The sequence below is a fragment of the Microcaecilia unicolor genome, chromosome 3, assembly GCF_901765095.1.
Source record: "Microcaecilia unicolor chromosome 3, aMicUni1.1, whole genome shotgun sequence".
In the NCBI taxonomy this organism is placed as follows: domain Eukaryota; kingdom Metazoa; phylum Chordata; class Amphibia; order Gymnophiona; family Siphonopidae; genus Microcaecilia; species Microcaecilia unicolor.
This window is the reverse complement of record NC_044033.1, coordinates 156366610-156385304: the sequence shown is the minus strand read 5'-3', so window position 1 is coordinate 156385304 and position 18695 is coordinate 156366610. Positions and strand designations below refer to the sequence as shown.

At 46.1% G+C, this 18695-nt stretch overlaps 1 protein-coding gene across 1 annotated transcript in view; it reads right to left on the bottom strand.

Annotated features, from left to right (window-relative positions):
* Positions 1 to 884: 884 nt before the first annotated feature.
* The window catches only part of MTR (5-methyltetrahydrofolate-homocysteine methyltransferase), a 345546-nt gene continuing 327735 nt past the window's right edge, over positions 885 to 18695 (bottom strand). Inside the window, 3 exon segments of the mRNA XM_030196515.1 lie at positions 885 to 1053; positions 3094 to 3206; positions 14178 to 14370. Coding sequence (XP_030052375.1) covers positions 967 to 1053; positions 3094 to 3206; positions 14178 to 14370 — 393 coding nt within the window. The 3' untranslated portion in view covers positions 885 to 966.

Below are 18695 nucleotides of genomic sequence, written 5' to 3'. Positions count from 1 at the left end.
TCACTGAATTTTATTTGCTAGTCCTTAAGGGTGTATTTCATATTATTGCAAACCCTGGACCCTTCTGCTCCATTGGTGCCAAGATTTCAATATGAAACCTCTGTACTCCTACGGAATTTCATGGTACTACCATTAGGTGTCAAACTATCATCACCTCCAGCTGTACAATCATTTATGTCTCTGGAAGTGATTTTGTTTTACACATCACTTGGCTTAGAAGCACCCACTTTTGACTACCCTGTAGCTATAGTCAATTATAGCGGTGCTGAATATATTTATTAAGTTACATATCAGTGCTAGCATTTAAATTAATAGAGCCACCGCAGCAGCTCAATATCGGGCCCATTGAAGCATATGCCCTTCCTTTTCAAGGATGAAAAACCTATGTACTACTTTTTACACCAATGTTTTTATGCTTGTCACACATTTTTAGCACCTATTTGTGTCACTGCTAGAACACCTGTTGGTCACAATAAGTTTTCTAACCACAGATGACAAGGTGTATCCTTTTTGTGCACTTGTCTGGCAGCAAAGAGATCATGCTGAAAGACAGCGTTACAAAACAAGTAATCTGATAACATTTAACCAATGAAATACAGTTCCAGGCTTAACACAGTTGCAGTGGTTTCGCTCACTGACTATGCAGATTTGTGCCAGTTATCTGCAGGAAGGCCCACAGGAATAAGATAAGTCCTATGGCAGATAACTTGTGCTTACCTCTAGTAAAAGACCCCCTGTGAGAGCTGTACAGTATTTTAGTACCATCAGGTAAATAAATAAGTAAAGGATAAATTAAGTAGAAAATTATTTTGTCAGCATTTATAGAACTACCTGCAATTTCTGCAAGGTAGAGTCTTTAGCTGATTCAAATTACATGTTTTCTGTTTTTTTTTTTAATAATATACAACAAACATTATCTGTAGTGTTCTCTTAGAAATCTAACACTCCCATCGCACTGGAAAGCTGTTACTCTGTGTCATAGCTCAAGATGGGTCCCAGCCACTTTTCAACCTCTGCAACTGGCATCTTTTTCCTGTGTGCATAATCTTCAACCTGGATAACAACCATGACAAAATAAAGCATTAATATGCAACAGGTCTGCATACCACTTACAAAGCCCCAACTAATAGGAAGAGACAGTACACATAGAAACATTGAGACTTTCCTACCAGGATAAGAGTTATTGAAAGATGTTGCTGGACATAAGATTTTGGGACCATCTAGGCTACTTTTAAATGAGCTTTGGTCAGTTCATGCCACAGTGGAAAAAGATCTCTAAGTAGCCTCAAAGCTTATGCACATCACTGCCTTTGGACAGTTTTCATGTTCTTTGTCTAATACAAACTTCAGTACAGCCTGTGCAGAATCCAGATTTTTCCAGAACTGGTAACATGTGCAGTGACTATGGAGTTTTAATGCCTAAGAGTAAACACACTGAATATTACATTTCAAACATGAAAACAATTTAGTAGTTGAGAAAATCTAAATCTCCCTCCTCTTGCCTCTCAACGGAGCATCTGTGCAATGCATGTTGGGATTAATTGGTTCTCTGTTCTAAAGTTCAGGTTCTGAAATCTGCTCTGAAAGAGCACCACAGCCTGTTCAGTTTTCAGGGTAACTACAATAAATATGTATGAGACATATTTGCATATATTGCATTCACTGCAAGAAAATGTGGGTTCTGTTTACTAAGGTGCGTTAGTGTTTTTAGCACGTCTACACTTCGCATGTGCGCTAACCATATAGGTGCCTACAGGGATATTGTAGGCACATACATGGTTAATGCGTGTTAAAAATGTTAACGCACCTATTATGTTGCTTAGTAAACAGGGCCCTGCATCTCATGCATATTCATAATGGATATCCTGAGAATTTGACAGGCTGGTGCTTTTCCAGGACAGTTCTGAGAATCACTGTTCTATGCGAGAATTTATGGTACTACCACTTTAAGATGTGAAAAATTATGGACCCTGTGTTCAAAGGAAATTAACCAGTGAACATTTAGCTTCTTTATCCATAACAAGATACCGCCCAAAGTCTAATAACCTGTTAAGGCCCTTGAGTGTTGCATAGCATCTGTTAATGGCTACCTGGAAATTCAGTTCTAGTGTTTCTAATGTTCTTCCAATTGGGGGAATTTGGATTTTCCTTCATGTATAACAAATGTGGTGTTTCGGACATTGGCTGAAAGCAGAATTACTATTCTAGTACATGTTCTACAAGCCGATGGGATTATTGAGCCTTTTCAGGTCTTCTGCAGTACTCTCTAATACATCAATGTGATTTATACGCTTATATACAAATTGCTCATTATGTACAAGTGTTAAAAAGGGGCAGGTCCTGGCTACAGGAGTACTTCCTACTTCACCAGGGTGATGCTCTCCTTTTAGGAGACCTCCCTCCTCCAAGGTAGCATAGGGGCTACCAGACTGGAGGTGGGACTTCACTACAACATCCCTGTAGGTCTCCTCTATGTACCTCTCAGTCTCCCTCAGCTCCACCAAGTCTGCTACTCTAGCCTCAAGAGATATTTGCAGCAGATATTTCTCAGAGGTGTTTTTAGAACTAACACCTATGTGCAAGATCTGCTACTGGAGCTGCTGTAGATACTGATACTATGGTAGGGTGTGAAGAGAAATCAGAATTCTAATGCCCAAAGCTTAATTTGTAGACAAAACAGCACTGTGGAACAGGAGGAGTGGAGGGGAGAGGGAAGGCCAGGGGTGGAAGTAACAGGAGGAGAGGGGTTGGATTAGGGAATAGAGTAACTATTCTATGCTGTGCTCCAGGCTCACCCCTCCCCCTCCCCCTCCTCTTCCTTGCCGGCTAGCTGGAGGGAGGGGCTGGAGCAGAACACCCCTACTGAAGAAATAAAAAGGAAGAGGCGGAATTGCGCTTCAGGCTGTCCCCCCAGAAATTAAATCCTACGATAACATCATATTTTCTGGTTCCAGTACAGGAGCAAGTCTACCACAACCATTCAGAGTAACAAGTTCTTGATGCAGATCACGAATCCCTACACCACACTTTCTGACAGTGTTATGATCCTGATTCCTGCTCCATACAAAGTTCATTACACCAAACAGCCAGTACCTGATCCTTGGAGATTTTACCAACTGCAAAGTATTTGGACTTTTGGCTGGAAAAGTAAAGCCCAGAAACCGCAGCAGCAGGGGACATAGCCAGGGATTCTGTTAACTTAATGCCTGGAGAAACGATAAAGAATAAAAGCACAATGACTAAGAGTTTTGTTTTTGCTTGGGCCCTTTTATTTAACCCCCCCCTGCTGGTTTTAAAGCCACTAACTGCCATGGGCTCAATGATCTAACCTGGATATTCGGTTCTGGGACCATGTCTGGGCACCTGCAGTGAACTCGGAAGTTATACAGCTGCCAGTTGATATTCCAGTGCCAGCACCCACATAGCTAATCTGGCAAAGATAAGATTGCCTTTTCTGTAGTTCTATCTGCAGGGCCGGCTCAACCTACAGACCAGGTGAAGCACTGGCCCAGGGCGCCTGTGATGAAGGGTGCAAAAATCCCAGTCTGGTCTACCTTCAAACTCCTAAAGGGGTAGATGCTTGACTGAGATTTTGGCACCCTTAACGTTGGTGACCTGAGCTACTACCTCACATGGTCCAGCAGGAAAGGAGGACTTGAGGAAGGGGAGATACTGGATCACAGGCAGGTGGATGGGGGAGTGGAGAGAGAGTATCGCTACTACCTCACATGATCCAGCAGGAAAGGAGGAGTTGAGGAGGGGGAGATACTGGATCACAGGCGGGGGAGCGGAGAGAGAGACACTGTGGGGGTGGGGCAGGCACCAATGCAAAATTTGGCTCAGGGCGCCACAGTTGCTTGAGCCGGCCCTGCCTATCTGCCTGGTTAGCTATACGGCCTGGCACTGAATGTTGCACTGCCACTTCCTCACCAACTTCACCCACAGACTGTCCCCGGCACTAATCACATAGTACTATGCCAGTCTGAGGTGATATTCAGTGGCACTGTGTGGTTAAGTACTGCTGAATATTCTTAAACCCATTTCAATATCTACCCCTATGCTGTCATATCTCTTTAGGCAGTGCGGAAGGCTAGACAGCTACTTGTGAAGGTTTTGTGTGCATCGCTAGCCAGAAGAGCTAGAGGAGGTAACTTCACATGTACAGTTCAAGGCTCAGAGGATCCAATGCCTTTAAGACTAGGCTGCCTCCTCACTTCCCAACACAGAACAGGTGATGAATTAGGAAGACAAGAGATTACAAAAGCTAAGACAGCAAACTCTGCTGAATGTTATAAAACATACTAGAAAGAAAGAATGCAACTTCTCCAAATGCCTTCTGTTGAAAGAACATATGTTACCAGTCCCCAGTTCACGTTTGGATGCTAAATCTTGCCCTAAATTAGCAGCATGTTATATTTTGTTTCTCTGTCCATGTGATTAAGGCAAAGATACTTACCTGAAGCTGATATACTCTGTGGACAGCAGGCCTTATATTCTCACAAGTGGGTAACGCGATCCCGTGTTGCACGCTCCGGAGATTAACTGAGCTTTGTGGAGCGCGAGACACGTTCCACCATGCATGCAGACCTGCCAAGTCTCCTGCATTCAGCGGAAGACTCCCCGCTTTGGCGGATCATCTCCCGCACTTCAGTCAAAGCAGGAAAGTCTCTAACTGAGAAACACTGTACGCCAGGGGATCTACTGCTCCTCTTGATGAGCAGCAGCAGCGGCGGCAAAACAAGAAAAGAAAGCACAAGGCCATAACAGCCTTCAGGCATGCACTGTCGGCTCTGCCGGTCCTCTGTCCCCAGAACGGGAAGTTGGCATCTGAGGGGAGAAGAGGACGAAGTCAACATTGCATGCCTGAAGGCTGCTGCAGCTCATCGGGAGAAGCAGCAGTGGCCAGGAAACACTGCATACTGGGTGGAAAGGGGAAGAGGGAAAAGGCACAAAGAGGGAGCCAGGAGGTTCTAAATGGAGATCAGAGGGGAGAAAATGAAAGAAAAGTGAGAACAGAGTGCTGGATGGAAGAGGGGTACAGAGAAAGAGATGAGTGGAAAGATGGGAGAGAAAGAGGGGACATGGAAAAGGGCAGAGAGAAGCTGCTGGGGCGTGGAGAAAGGGGGAGACCCTGGTTGGTCAGATGGAGAAAGAGGAGAAATGCCGGATGAAAGGAGGGAGAGAAAGAGGAAAAATGCTGGAAGGAGGGGGCAGAAAGAGGAAAAATGCTGGAAGGAGGGGGCAGAAAGAGGGAAGATGCTGGATGGAAGGGTAGGGAGAGAAAGAGAAAAGACACTGGAAGGATGGGGAAAGAGAGAGGGAACATGATGAATGGAAAAGGGTGGGGAGAGAGACACTGGATGGAAGTATTGGGAGAGAGGGTAGATATTGGATAGAAGTGCTGGGAGAAAGAGGGGAGACACTGGATAGAAGGATGCAGAGAGAAAGGGAGACAATGGAAGGATAGGGAGAGGGGACAAGCTGAATGGAAAAGGGTAGAGAGACAGAACTGGCTAGAAGAAAGGGGAGATAGAGGGAGACACTGGATGGAAGGACTGGGAGTGGGTAGATGGGTAGAAGGATGGAGAGAGAAAGAAAGAAAGAAAGAGGGAAAACACTGGATGGAAGGATGCAGAGAGAAAGAGGGGGAGAGACACTGGAAGGATAGGGAGAGAACAAGGGGAGATGCTAGATGGAAGGGTAGGGAGAAAAAGAGGGGAGCTGCTGGATGGAAATGGGTAGAGTTAGTGAAAGACTGGAGAATAAGAGGAAGGCACGGGAAGAACAAGGGTGAGGAAAAGATGAAAAGCCATAGGTAAATGAAGTAAAAAGAGGGAAATTATGACAAATGGACAGGAAACTCTGGCAAGAGAGATAAGAGAAAACAAGGAAAGCAGAATCAAGAGAAACACAAACAGAAAAAGTAAATGGCCAGACAACAAAGGTACAGAAAATAATTTTATTTTTAATTTAGGATAACATAATGTGGTAGCTGTGTTAATAAAGGTTAATAAATGCAAATAAAACACAAAATAGAAAATAAGGTGATATCTTTATATTGGACTGATTTTAATAAAAGAGCAGAGGACCTGAGGAATTGTGAGACAGTTTTGAGTGGCTTCAATACTATTATGTGAGACCCTTAGTTCTCTCTTCCAAAGGCCTTTTGATTAGTATATACTTTATCTTGTGTGTGTTTGTGTTTTATTTCTCTTGATCTCTCCGGGAACAAGAATAAAGAACTGGTAGGTCCTCTACCTGGTGGGGGAGGGCACAGAAATCAGCTTGGCCCAAACTAAACGCTTTCACTCACTGACTCTATGAGCTGAAGTAACAGTCACCAAGAAAATGACCTTCCAGGTCAAGTAATTCAGATGACAGGAATTCAGTGTCTCAAAAGGAGCTTTTATCAGCTGGGTGAGAATGACATTGAGGTCCCATGACACAGGCGGAGGCTTGACAAAGGCTTTGAGAAAAGCAGCCCTCTCATGAAGTGAACAACTAGAGGCTATCCAGAGATGGGCTTACCCTCTACACTGTGATGATTAGCACTAATTGCACTGATGTGAACCCTTATGGAGTTGGTCTTGAGACCAGACTCTGAGAAGTGTAGAAGGTATTCAAGCAGGGTCTGTGTAGGACAAGAAAGAGGATCTAGGGCCTTGCTGTCACACCAGACAGCAAACCTCCTCCATTTAAAAGAATAACACTTCTTCTTGGAATCTTTCCTAGAAGCAAGTAAAACCTGGGAGACACCCTCTGAAAGACTCAAGGAGGCAAATTCTAAACTCTCAACATCCAGGCCGTGAGTGCCAGAGACTGGAGGTTGGGATGTAGAAGCGACCCCTCGTTCTGGGTGATGAGGGTTGTAAAACACTCCAATCTCCACGGTTCTTCGGAGGACAACTCCAGAAGAAAAGGGAACCAAATCTGGCATGGTCAGAAGGCAACAATCAGAATCATGGTTCCACGGTCTTGCTCGAGTTTCAGCAAAATCTTCCCTAATAGAGGTATGAGAGGATACGCATATAGAAGGCCTGTTCCCCAATGAAGGAGAAAGGCATCTGACAATAGTCTGTCATGGGCCTGAAGTCTGGAATAGAACTGAGGGGCCTTGTGATTGAACTGAGTGGCAAAAAGATCCACCAAGGGGGTTCCCACGCTTGGAAGATCTTGTGGACTACACCCATGTTCAGTGACCACTCGTGAGGTTGCATTACCCTGCTCAGTCTGTCGGCCAGACTGTTGTTTACGCCTGCCAGATAAGTGGCTTGGAGAAACATGCCATGATGGCATGCCCAAAGCCACATCTGAACGGCTTCCTGACGCAGAGGGCGAGATCCGGTGCCCCCCTGCTTGTTGGTGTAATACATGGCAACCTGATTGTCCGTTTGAATCAAGATGATTTGGTTGGACAGCTGATCTCTGAAAGCGTTCCAGATCGCTTGCAATTCCAGGAGATTGATCTGAAGACCTTTTCCTGAAAGGACCAGGCTCCTTGAGTGTGAAGCCCACCTACATGAGCTCTCCACCCCAGGAGGGATGCATCCGTCATCAGCACTTTCTGAGGCTGATGAATTTGGAATGGCCGTCCCATTATCAAATTGGATCGGTTCGCCCACCACTGAAGAGAATTCCGAAAGTCGGTGGACAGTTGGATCAAATCCTCTAGAGCCCCTGCAGCTTGACACCACTGGGAAGCTAGGGTGCATTGAGCTGATCTCGTTTGTAGATATGCCATGGGAGTAACATGAACTGTGGAGGCCATGTGCCCCAGAAGTCTCAACATCTGCCGAGCCGTGATCTTCTGAGACGCTTGAATTATGGACACCAGGGACAGGAGACTGTCTGCCCTTGTCTCGGGGAGATAAGCTCGAGCTGGTTTTGTGTCCAGCAGAGCTCCAATAAATTCCAATTTTTGGAGTGGGGTGACGTGGGACTTGGAGTAATTTACTACGAACCCCAGTAGCTCTAGCTCCTGAATAGTTATTCGCATGGACTCCAGAGCACCTGCTTCCTAGGCGCTCTTTACCAGCCAATTGTCAAGATAAGGGAACACATGCACTCCCAGTCTGCGTAGAGACGCTGCAACTACCGCAAGGCACTCTGTAAACACCCTGGGCACAGATGCTAGACCGAAAGGCAGTACACGGTTCTGAAAGTGTTGTTTCCAGGCGAAATCGAAGATACCTCTTGTGAGCTGGAAGTATCGAGATGTGAGCGTAAGCATCCTTTAAGTCCAGAAAGCACAGCCAACCGTTTTTCTAAATCATAAAAAGAAGGATGCCTAGGGAAACCATCTTGAACTTTTCTCGATCTATGAATTTGTTCAGGGCCCTTAGGTCTATGACGGGACGCATCGCCCCTGTTTTCTTTTGAACAAGCAAGTGCCTGGAACAGAATCCCAGCCCTTCTTCCCCTGGTGGAACGGGTTCGACTGAATTGGCATGTAGAAGGGCGGAGAGATCCTCTGCAAGTACCTGCTTGTGCTGGGAACTGTAAGAATGAGCTCCCGGTGGGCAATTTGGAGGTCTGTAGTCCATATTGAGGGTGTATCATAACCGGACTATTTGAAGAACCCACCAATCGGAGGTTATGAGAGGACGCTTTTGGTGAAAAAATATTAACCTCCCTCCAACCGGCAAGTCGCCCGGCACGGACACTTTTACTGTGAATATGCGCAACTGAAGCCAGTCAAAAGCCCGTCCCTTGCTTTTGCTGGGGAGCAGCTGGGGCCTTAGGCGCATGCTGTTAACAAGAACGAGCACATTGGGACTGAGCCTGGGCGGGCTGCTGAGAAACTGGAGTGTACCTACACCTAGCATAAGAATAGGGAGCACTCCTCTTCCCTCCAAAATACCTCCTAGTTGAGGAGGTTGTAGCAAAAGAAGCCTGGCGGGAGAGAGAATCCATAGCATCATTGTGCTTCTTGATCTGGTCAACAAGATCCTCTACTTTCTCACCAAAAACGTTATCCTCCCAGCAAGGAACATCTGCCATTCGCTGCTGGACTGAATGATCCAGGTCAGAGACACGCAGCCATGAGAGTCTGCGCATCACTATACCTTGGGCAGTGATTCTGGATGCTACATCGTAAGTGTTGAACGTACCCCTGGCCAGGAATTTTCAACACACCTTCTGCTGCCTGACCAACTGGTGAAAGAGTTTGGCCTGCTCCGGAAGGAGGGCATCAACCAAGCTGGACAGCTGCCTCACCAAGTTCTGCAAATGAATGCTCGTGAAGAGCTGGTATGACTGAATCCTGGCGGCGAGCATAGTGGCCTGATACGTCTTTCTCCCAAAAGAGTGCAAAGTCCTAGCTTCTCTGCCTGGGGGCGCCGAGGCATAGTCCATAGTGCTTTTGGCTCTCTTGAGGGCGGAGTCCACCACCACAGAATTGTGGGGTTACTGAGACCTCATCAATCCAGGTTCACCGTGGATCCGATACTAGGATTCGGCTTTCTTCGGGATCACGGGGCCAGACAGAAGGAACGACCAGTTCTGCATAAGGACTTCCTTCAGTACCTTATGCAGAGGAGCCGTTACAGCCTCTTTAGGTGAAGAAGAATAGTCCAGGACTTTGAGCATCGCAGCCCTGGGCTCATCCTCAACCTCCATAGGGAAGGGAATAGCCGTAGTGTGACAAGGCTACTGCCAGGGTGGCTAGGATGAAGCATTTAGACCCTGAAATACAAGTACCAGAAGCCATTGCAAGGAGGGAGGCAGAGAGTAATCTGGAAACAAGGGAATGGATTCCCAGCTCCAGCAGAGGGAGCCATGGGAATAGCCAGGCTGAGCCTATAATTTCGTCCCCCACTAGGGGGAGGCGGAGGGAAGAAGCTCAGTTCCCCTGGATATGCAATCAATATACCATGCGGCCCTGCTGGAATAGAGAGGGGCCCATGGAGAGGGAAGAAGATGATTGGCTGGATTATATGGAAAGGAGGGGTAGATCAGGGGGGATAGGAATCCCAGGAAGGGGGAGAAGGCTCTATGGAGTGGGAGAGTTCCAAGGCAGGGATGGCCAGCTCCTGAGGGTTTGGAAGGGTGCTGGAGGTGAGAGTAACCTGCTTTACTGAAAGCCTGATGTACTTGGAAACCTGCTTTATTGAAAGCCTGATGTATTTGGAAGCCTGCTTTATTTACTTGCTTTACTGGAAACCTATGTGGTTGGAACCTGTTTGTTTGGGGATAACCTATGTACTGAAGTTTGTGACAGCTGTTATTGGCTTGATAATAAAAATCGTTTGACCAAGCCACTGTCTGCAATTGTGGTGAGATTTGGAAAAACAGCTGGTGGACGGCTCCACCTTGCTGAGAAGCAGTAGACCCTTTTCACAGTAGCCATTTTTCAGACAAAGGAGGCAAAGGACAGATTCTCCAGTGGAGATAGTCTCCTTTCTGGTGGAGGGGAAGGTTCAGAGGGAATCCCATACGACTCATCAGAAGAAAAGTACCTGGGATCTTCCTCTGACTCCCACGAACGCTCCTCTTCAGTATCAGATAAGACCTCTCTCAGGGCACTCCGAGACTGAGCCTGACGCTGAAGAATGATGTCCTTGATGGGGATGTCGAGAGGCCGACGCCCGCCTGGACTGCGGCAAAGCTTCCTCCACCGACGTCAAAGGGGAGTCGACCTGGGTGGTAGTAGAGGCCGGGGACCTCACCGCAGGAGAAGGGCCAAATGCCGCTGCAGCAGATGCTACGGATGGCGCAAGCACCCCCGACACCGAAGCAGACTTGCGCAGCAATCCTTCCAGAAGTTCTGGAAGCAGGGCCCAGATGTGCTCTTCGAGAGCCGCCATTGAAGAAGGCTGCAGGGACGATGGAACAGCCAGTGGCAGAATCTGCCGAAGCTCGGGAGCAGGTACCGAGCTGCCAGAAGACCGATGCATCGGCACCTCCTGTATAGAGGGGGAGCGGTCCTCTCGGCGCCGACGCTTCTCGGGTGCAGATTCTCTCAACGCCCCGGAGTACTCGGCACCGTGTGTCGAAGGAGAATGCTGACTGTGCTTCTTCGCTCAACGCCTGTCATCGAGACTCCTCGGTACCAATGAGGATGTGGAATCCTCACTTCTCCTCGGGATCGGGTTCGAGTCGGTCTCGGGGGGCCTTACAGAACAGGAGGCCTTGAGGCAGGTGGAGACCCACTCGACGCCTCACTGCTCCCAGCACGGATTGTTCTCTCGGCAGCCATTACCCTCTGCTCCCGACGTTGATGCTTCCCTCGCCGCCGACCTCGGTACTGAAGTCGATGTTGAAGGACCAGACAGATCCAAAAAGCTGTTCACGTCGAACTTCTCGAGACACTTCAGTCCGTTTCTTCATATGAAGACACAGACAAGCGGCTGGGCTATGATCAGGCCCAAGGCACTGGATACACCAGGCATGGGTATCAGTAACTGAGATGGTCTGGTTGCACCGAGTACAACGTTTGAAGCTGCTGGATGTCCTCGATGACATGGAAGGAAAAACGGCTTTGCCGAAACTGAAAGACGCAATTGTGCCTACCAAAAGAAAAAAAGGGCACAAAAGAAAAAGGGAAGGAAACAACGGGAGATGTTTGTTTGTTTTTTTTAAAGAAAAAAAATGAAGAAAAAATAGAAAAAATGGACTATAAGTCATCAGACTCTTTCCTGGGCCGTACGAGGAGAACAGGGAAAACCCTGTAACCTTGTCGCGGAAAAGAAAGAACTGAAGGGGCACGCTCATGTGATGGGCGGGAAGTTGTCTGCGCATGCGTGGTGCGCGCTGCACAAGCACCAGAAGACTCTGACAAAACTTTAGTGTGTTTTGCTTGCAAAATTTGCCGCTTCCTGGGCTGACGCGGACGTCAACCCACATGTGAGAACAAGCAGCCTGCTTGTCCTCGGAGAAAGCTTATATCAAGCATTGTGTATTATTACGCAATAGTATGCACTATTAGCAAAACTGAACCAAAAATATTTTCAAAAACTAAACAACCTCCCCCTCCCCAAATCAGCAAAACCACCGCTAATAGCACATGTACATTGACTTTTTTCATTGCCTTTCTACTTAGAATGATTTTATATACCATTCATTGCTGGCACACAGCAGCGAAGTCTATATAGAAGAACTTAGATGTAGGTGCCCTGATGCAGCACAGGGTGCATCTATAATGGCATCTGGGTGCCCAGATTCAATTACAGAATGCTAGCGTAAACCTGCATCATTGCACTTAAATGTATGCATGTCCACTTATGCCATGTTTCAGGCATATATGGGTGAACCTAAGTGTGGCAAGAAGCACGCACCACTTATTCTATGAGTTAGGGTAAAAGGTCATGGATTATATGCTGCCTTTCTGTAGTACAACCAAAGTGGTTTACATTTATTATATTGCCACGTCCCTTACCTCAACGACGTCCTTTAGGGTCGCGGGGCTCCGCTGCAGTGCCGCCGTAACCAGTGCAGCACACTTCCAGCCTCCTCGGGCAGCGCTGCCCTTTGCCTGCTTGGCATCTCTGTGTCATGATGCACTGCGCGTTACTTAGCTCCGCCCTATCATCCCGCGTGGCCTTTCAGGGTGCTCCTTTCCTATTGGCTACTGCTTGTGCCCTCCTCCTGCTCTCTCTCTATGGCTGCTCTCTCTCACCCTGCTAGGCTCCTGTTGACGTCAGATGCCAGCAATTTATCTGCTGATCTTCCCATGCTTTGGCTTCTACTCTGGGAGGTGTTTGTTTTGCGATTTTTGCCTTGTTTGCTTGATTACTCATTGCTGATCTCTGTCTGTACCCTGACTACTCTTCGTGTTTGCTGCCTGCCTATTGACACAGCGTGTTCCCTGACTACTCTCTGTGCTTGCTGTCTGCCGATTGACCCAGCATGTACCCTGATTACTTTCTGAACCTGCTGCCTGCCTATTGACTCAGCGTGTTCCTTGACTACTCTCTGTGCCTGCTGCCTGTCTTTTGACCCAGCGTGTTCCCTGACGACTCTCTGTGCCTACTGCCTGCCTATTGACTTAGTGTGTACCCAGACTCCTCTCTGTGCCTGCTGTCCGCCTTTTGACCCTCTCAGTGCCTGTTCTCTAAGTCCAGTTAGTCGCCTCCACTTGGGGACTCAACCTCCGGGAAACGGTGGTCATCGCAGGTGAAGCCTCAGGCTTGTCCAACAGCCTAGTCAGGACCTGGGTCCTCCTCTTCTCCAGGAAGCATGAGTGTTCTACTCAGCCCAAGGACTCACGAGTCTGACATATATGAAGGTACTTTCTCTATCCCTACTGAGTTCGCAAAAGGTTTTCTACCTGGTTGTGTGCGTAAGTGGGAGACATACCCATGTACTGCCTTCCTGATAAGTTGCATGCTATGCCACTTACACATGCTCTTATCGAATAGCACTTAGGCATTTGTGCAAGTAAGTGATACTTTTTGCTTCATTTACACGCACAAAGTGCATATAACTTCATACACATAGTTACAGAATTGCCCTGACTATTCTATTCTCAGGCACAGCTGCCAAGAATGTCCCTGTCCAGAAATTGAGTCCTGTGGCAGTTCTGCCGGTGGGAAATGTTAGATAGGATTCTGTTAACATTTTTTAATCAATAAAAATGACAAAAATCTTGCACCTGCTAATCCTTACTATACTCATTATCACCTCGCTTTTGTACAGTGATGGCACACCACTCTGATATTTGAGAAATTACATTTTCTGAAGATGTGTTGCTTGGGTGGAAAACTATGCCAGGCCACTATACAAATATAGATGCACTACCCTAAGAGTCCTGATTTGAAAGTTTTTCTTCAGATTAATCAGACATGTAATATTTAGGTATCCAGAAATATTCAAGAAGGACAGAAAAGCACATGGACCCAAATATCAGGATTTTTTTTACATGTTTGTTCATGAGTCATTGATTCATTTCCTATTAGTCTATGGCAGTGCTTCTCAAACCAGTCCTCAGGGCACACCAAGACAATCAGTTTTTCATGATATCCACAATACATATACAAGAGAGAGATTTACATACTAAAGAGGCAGTGTATGCAAATCTCTCTCATGCATATTCATTGTGGGTATCCTAAAAATCTGACTGACTCAGTGTGCCCCGAGGACTAGCATGAGAAGCACTGGTCAATGAAGCCAACTCAGTAAGTATCTTTGCCACAGTTAAAACACAGAAGCACGCTTTAGAGACTGTCCTCCACACATACCTGTTTTTTCCTCAATGTTTGCTAGGCGCCACATGGTTAGTTTCTCAGTGTGGTCAGGTTGGCTTGGGTATCCTGGAGCTGGCCGTATCCCCTCATAGTGGATCTTGCGTAAGTCCGAAACATCCAATTCTTCATCAGCGCAGTATCCCCAGAATTCTTTGCGAACTCTTTCATGGAGTTCTTCTGCAAACGCCTTGAAATTAAAGCATAAACACTTGTTTCAATGTTAAGTTAGGACTGTATATACTAGCTAAACTGTACTTCACTTCAAGGCCACCTAGTCATGTGTCTACTTCAAGGCCACTCCTGACTGCATATCGAGTTGTAAAATGCCTCCTTCAATTTTAAGTCAAATCAGCTCTGTTTTATTCTGTTATACTCTAAAAATCATCACATACCTCCCCAGTTAAGGTTGAGTATTAGAAACTTAAGACGCTGCTTCTTAATCAGCTGACTCTCAGAAATATGTTCTTTAAATCATTTCTTCACTGTCCAAGGTAAAAATGAAAGGCTTGTGTTCCATACAGTGGGGGAAATAAGTATTTGATCCCTTGCTGATTTTGTAAGTTTGCCCACTGACAAAGACATGAGCAGCCCATAATTGAAGGGTAGGTTATTGGTAACAGTGAGAGATAGCACATCACAAATTAAATCCGGAAAATCACATTGTGGAAAGTATATGAATTTATTTGCATTCTGCAGAGGGAAATAAGTATTTGATCCCCCACCAACCAGTAAGAGATCTGGCCCCTACAGACCAGGTAGATGCTCCAAATCAACTCGTTACCTGCATGACAGACAGCTGTCGGCAATGGTCACCTGTATGAAAGACACCTGTCCACAGACTCAGTGAATCAGTCAGACTCTAACCTCTACAAAATGGCCAAGAGCAAGGAGCTGTCTAAGGATGTCAGGGACAAGATCATACACCTGCACAAGGCTGGAATGGGCTACAAAACCATCAGTAAGACGCTGGGCGAGAAGGAGACAACTGTTGGTGCCATAGTAAGAAAATGGAAGAAGTACAAAATGACTGTCAATCGACAAAGATCTGGGGCTCCACGCAAAATCTCACCTCGTGGGGTATCCTTGATCATGAGGAAGGTTAGAAATCAGCCTACAACTACAAGGGGGGAACTTGTCAATGATCTCAAGGCAGCTGGGACCGCTGTCACCACGAAAACCATTGGTAACACATTACGACATAACGGATTGCAATCCTGCAGTGCCCGCAAGGTCCCCCTGCTCCGGAAGGCACATGTGACGGCCCGTCTGAAGTTTGCCAGTGAACACCTGGATGATGCCGAGAGTGATTGGGAGAAGGTGCTGTGGTCAGATGAGACAAAAATTGAGCTCTTTGGCATGAACTCAACTAGCCGTGTTTGGAGGAAGAGAAATGCTGCCTATGACCCAAAGAACACCGTCCCCACTGTCAAGCATGGAGGTGGAAATGTTATGTTTTGGGGGTGTTTCTCTGCTAAGGGCACAGGACTACTTCACCGCATCAATGGGAGAATGGATGGGGCCATGTACCGTACAATTCTGAGTGACAACCTCCTTCCCTCCGCCAGGGCCTTAAAAATGGGTCGTGGCTGGGTCTTCCAGCACGACAATGACCCAAAACATACAGCCAAGGCAACAAAGGAGTGGCTCAGGAAGAAGCACATTAGGGTCATGGAGTGGCCTAGCCAGTCACCAGACCTTAATCCCATTGAAACTTATGGAGGGAGCTGAAGCTGCGAGTTGCCAAGCGACAGCCCAGAACTCTTAATGATTTAGAGATGATCTGCAAAGAGGAGTGGACCAAAATTCCTCCTGACATGTGTGCAAACCTCATCATCAACTACAGAAGACGTCTGACCGCTGTGCTTGCCAACAAGGGTTTTGCCACCAAGTATTAGGTCTTGTTTGCCAGAGGGATTAAATACTTATTTCCCTCTGCAGAATGCAAATAAATTCATATACTTTCCACAATGTGATTTTCCGGATTTAATTTGTGATGTGCTATCTCTCACTGTTACCAATAACCTACCCTTCAATTATGGGCTGCTCATGTCTTTGTCAGTGGGCAAACTTACAAAATCAGCAAGGGATCAAATACTTATTTCCCCCACTGTATGTAAGTGCATATTTTAAGCCAGATACATCCAGTGTTTTATGTGAATGGACCTTTAACACTGTTATTAGTGGGTGCTGATTTTCTACTTATGGAGGTCATTTTAGAGGTAATGTGGTGCCATGAAGCAGAGAGGAGGCTAATTGATCTGCTCCTAATCTACACCACAGTTATCAGCTAAAACAATGGCAATGTTAGGCTCACTTCCCATTGAAGCTGATAGAGGTCAGTATCGCTGATCCTCTCCCACTGTATTTTGGCGACAGTGAGGTCCAATGGTAACAAAATCGGTGAAGAAGAAAGAAAAAAAAAAAAAAAAGTGCTGCCCTGGAGAAAACAAGATGGCAGAGAAAGGCATGCCTCCTTTGCTGACACCTGGCTCGGAATGGGCCATGGAAGTGAAAGCGGCCATGGAACACACTATTGGGACCAAAGGCTTCCAGGAGCCAGTTGCAGGTGTATAAATAATTATTAGCTAAAGCACCTTATAGGATGGGACCTGACATAGAACCGTGTTTTGGCGGGGTAAACGCCTGCCTCAGGGATCACAAACACCGATTCCATAGTGATATCCAGAGGATTTATCTTGACAGATGAAGCAGGGCTCGTAAACACGAGGGGCGGGGGGGAAGGAGGATTTGGGACCAACTCCTCAGAACTTGTACTCTGCGTTTCAATTGCAAACTCACAATGAATGCGGTTATGGAGCAAATAGCTTGCAGGTGCAGTCAACTGTAACAGTGCTCAAATAATAGTCTTGTCAAAGTCAGGGAAAGATCCAGAACTGCTGGAATCCTATTGCCCAATTTTGCTGCTTGAATATGAAGCTAAGGTGTTCGCAAAACTTCTGGCTAACAGATTTTCCCATGTATTGCCCTCTGTGATAATGGAGCCTCAGCTGGGCTTCGTGAGTGGGCATTACATGGTTAAAAATATATGCAAGATACTGGTTATGTGGAGATGGCTAAAAATAGACAGCTAAACAGTGGCAGTGACCAAATAAGGAGGAGGCAGTCCACAGTAACGGTGCTGCAATCTTCAATAGACTCAACACAAATCGTGTTTCAGCCCAGGAAGGCCTCTGAAGACCCAAGAGGTTTGTGAACTTACTATATCTTGTCCGCAAATATTTCTTCAAGAAACCCTACATCCTTGTGGTTTCTTGAAGGAATATCTGAGGACATTTTGTTAAAGAACTATTGATACTGGTTTCGTACAAGATATAATGAGTTCACAAACCTTTGTTAGGTCTTCAGACTCCTCATGAAGGTCTTCCTAGGCTGAAACACGATTTGTGTCGAGTCTATTGAAGATCAATAAAGATTTTACAGTTGAACGGGTAGATGTGAAGCGTCTGTTTACGCTTTCCAAAAATACTAGGACTAGGGGGCATGTGATGAAGCTACAATGTAGTAAATTTAAAACGAATTGGAGAAAATTTTTCTTCACTCAAGGTGTAATTAAACTCTGGAATTCGTTGCCAGAGAATGTGGTAAAGGCGGTTAGCTTAGCAGAGTTTAAAAAAGGTTTGGACGGCTTCCTAAAGGAAAAGTCCATAGACTGTTATTAAATGGATTTGGGGAAAATCCACTATTTCTGGGATAAGCAGTATAAAATGTTTTGTATTTGTGACCTGGATTGGCCACTGTTGGAAACAGGATGCTGGGCTTGATGGACCTTTGGTCTTTCCCAGTACGGCAATACTTATGTACTTATGCACACTTGATGTGGACTGCATCCTCTCTTGTTTGGTAAATCCACTGTTTTACTTTTTCTGTATGATCCCTGTGGAGGGTAGTTCTTCTGTTTTTATTGCTAAAAATAGACAGCTATCTTCAATGTTAATAAGCTTGGATGCTGAAAAGGCGTTTGACAGGATCATTTGGAATTTTCTCTAAGGGGTTTTGGACGCTTGTATGATAAGAGGCTTTTCCTGGATGCTATTAGAGTGCTATATCATGACCTCAAGGCAAGGATATGGTCAATTGGGATTCTCTCGGATTTTTTCTCTATACTTTGGGGGGCCCAGTAGGGTTGCCTGGCCTCTTTCCCTTACTTTTTGTCCTAACCTTAGATCCCCTAATCAGGGAGATTCAGAGCAATCCTGAAATATGGGTTTTTAATATTGGACAAACAGTATTCAAAATTTCTGTGTTTGCAGACAATTTGTTGGTACATGTCATGGAACGTTGCAGACCTTTTCCAGTACTTTTAGAAAGTTTTCAGGAATTTGGAGACTTCTCAGGATTTAAATGAAATGTGTCAAAATCAGACGCTTTGGATGGAACCAAGTCCCTATGGAGAGCATGGAGAGAAAAGGAGAAAAGGGCAGACAGCAGGAGTCGGCAGAGTCAGGTTCAGGCCAAGGTTCAGGCAGGCGGCAATCAGAAGGCAGAGTCAGG